General features: G+C 30.0%; 1 protein-coding gene across 1 annotated transcript; it reads right to left on the reverse strand.

Annotated features, from left to right (window-relative positions):
• Positions 1-1395: 1395 nt before the first annotated feature.
• NAEGRDRAFT_54931 (uncharacterized protein) lies at positions 1396-2478 on the reverse strand (the record flags this gene model as incomplete). Its single annotated transcript, XM_002668112.1, has 1 exon — positions 1396-2478. One exon carries the CDS (start codon positions 2476-2478, stop codon positions 1396-1398), a length of 1083 nt encoding a protein of 360 aa, XP_002668158.1.
• Between the last annotated feature and the right edge of the window lie 11 nt (positions 2479-2489).

Here is a 2489-nt window from a genome sequence, read left to right on the forward strand (position 1 = left end):
AAGTGGTATCGATAGTCATTTCAAATTTATTTATCCATTAAATGATTATAAATTAATTTTATTATTAATTATCAAATTATTTATTGATAATTTAAATGGATTAAAATCATTAATTGAATTAAATATTTCACATTTTGATTTTAACATCTTAAATTCTAATAGTATATTAAATAATTCTTGTGCTTTAACTAGTATACAAAAACAACACATTATCCCTAGCATTATCCACCCGATTATAAATTATATTAAGATAAAATAAAACCAAATAAATCATTTACAAAAGCACATTATATGTATTCATTATCTACAGGGGGCGGAAAGTTGGTATTGGCCAGGCGTAAATGTTGAGATTTCGCTGAATGGTTCCAAGTTGATATATGTTTTTAAAATAAATATACAACATTATGATTCACACAATCAGTAACATTTCTAACAACACATGAATTTTATTAATATTGATTAAAATTTAAGAGAGTAACCTTGATTTATAGAATTTAAGCAAATGGGTACTCTCAGAGCCGAAGACAATGTTTTTAAAATATTTATCGATTCGAATACGTTATACCACTCGTTGATATGTTCCCCATCTTGTACTTATTCGATTTTGTGAAGCAGTTATTGCAGACAAGGTATTTTCAGAATTAAATTTTGAGCTAAAACACATTCACAATTTAGGAAGTATCAAAAAAAATAAATACGAGGAAACAAAAAAATAGCTATCCTCAAATCCTCTTAAATTACATAAACTCCAACATTTGAAAATACGAAACCTTTAAAACCTTACTTCGTTGTGCAGTACGAATTTTTTAAACCATCTTTTTTCCCTTGTTAATGTCATCACAATGTGAGAAGTGGATGGCTAACTTTCGTTCTTGAGATATGAGTAACAAATCAAAAATAGCTATTCTCAAATCGTGTTAATTCATGTAATAAGGGCACTTACAAAAATCAAGAGGTTGAAATCATGATTTCGTTGTGTCAGAAAATAAACCTTCGTTGTAATACATTTTTTGTAACAATTTTCTTAAAAAGTATTTTCATCTTTCTGAACAAATAGAAAAGTAACAAATGAATTTAATGAATTTGCCATCTATTATAGCTCACAAGGAACCATTCAATATGATACAATTACGAAAACTTATATTTTATTGGATATTGGATTTCAAGATCATAATTTTCTTTTCTTGGATTCCCAAATTATTTTTAAGGAATTAAATAAATCAGGAATTTATAAATTAGGAACTGTTAAATTGAACGTACGAAGAAACTATGCAAACCAAAGAATTGCAACATACAGCATTTCATAAATATAATAACCAGAAGGTGGTTGATTAGAAAATTATTTTCCGAATATTTTTCGGTGCACTCAACATTTTACTTCACTCTCCCCCCCCTCTAATCTTCTTTAATATTGTAGGCCTTTACAAGTTGATCATTACAACATAGAGCCATCAAACCAACTTCATGAATATTCCATGCAATATCATTCACCCAATCTTCCATCTTTTGATTTTTAAAATTTGACACTCTCCCTCCAAAACTAACTTCAGTCTCGTATGAATCATTTGGGGTATCATTATTGAATTGCAATAGGTTATTTGATTCTCTCATGTCCCATATCCTTAATGTTCTATCAGTGGAGCTTGTAGCCACTAAATGTTGCGTATGTGGACTCCATTGTGTTGACGTTATTTGGGAGTAGTGAATGTTAGATAGAATAGATTTTGGTTTCTTCACATTTCTCAAATCATAGGTCATTAATGAATTATCAAAACATCCCAAAGCTAAAGAGTTTTCATCAAATATATTCAAATCCATTTTTAAGGCACATGTCTTGTTATGAATTCTAAACGATTTAACACAAGGATCTTCCTCTTGTCTCAAATCCCATAAGCACACAAAACCATCTCTATCAGTAGTGAGAAATTGCATGGGAGAATGAGTATTCCACTGAATATCATGAATAGGAGGGGCCTGCAAATCATCAATACTTTCCAAATTTGATTCTTGTTCCTTAATGACAAGTTCATGTTTTTTAGTGTGAAATGTTTGAAGAGATTCATTGGAATCTTGATTTTCATGATACAACTTGATAGATGAATCTATTCCTCCTGTTATTATCCACTCTAGAGAGATTTTATCCCAATCCAAATTTGAGATACTTTGAGTATCGAACCATTCTCTATACATACAATCTGTATTCTGTGTATCAAAAAATCTTAATACATTATCATGACAGGAACTGAGAAGAATACTTTCGTTTCTGTGTGACCAAAGGATATGTTGACATCCAACATTTAGCTGAATTTGATGTTCAATTTCAATTTCGTTCTTTGGTAAAAAAGAGAGTAAATAAATAATGCCAGAAATTGGTGTATGACCTGGTCTGTTTGAGGTTGCCACAGCAAGTTGATTTTCAATAAAGGGACTCCACTCTAGTGAATGAGGATTATTAACAAGACATATACCGACTCCCATTTTCCCAANCT

Source organism: Naegleria gruberi, assembly GCF_000004985.1.
Source record: "Naegleria gruberi genomic scaffold NAEGRscaffold_651, whole genome shotgun sequence".
Taxonomy (NCBI): Eukaryota; Heterolobosea; class Eutetramitea; order Acrasida; family Naegleriidae; genus Naegleria; species Naegleria gruberi.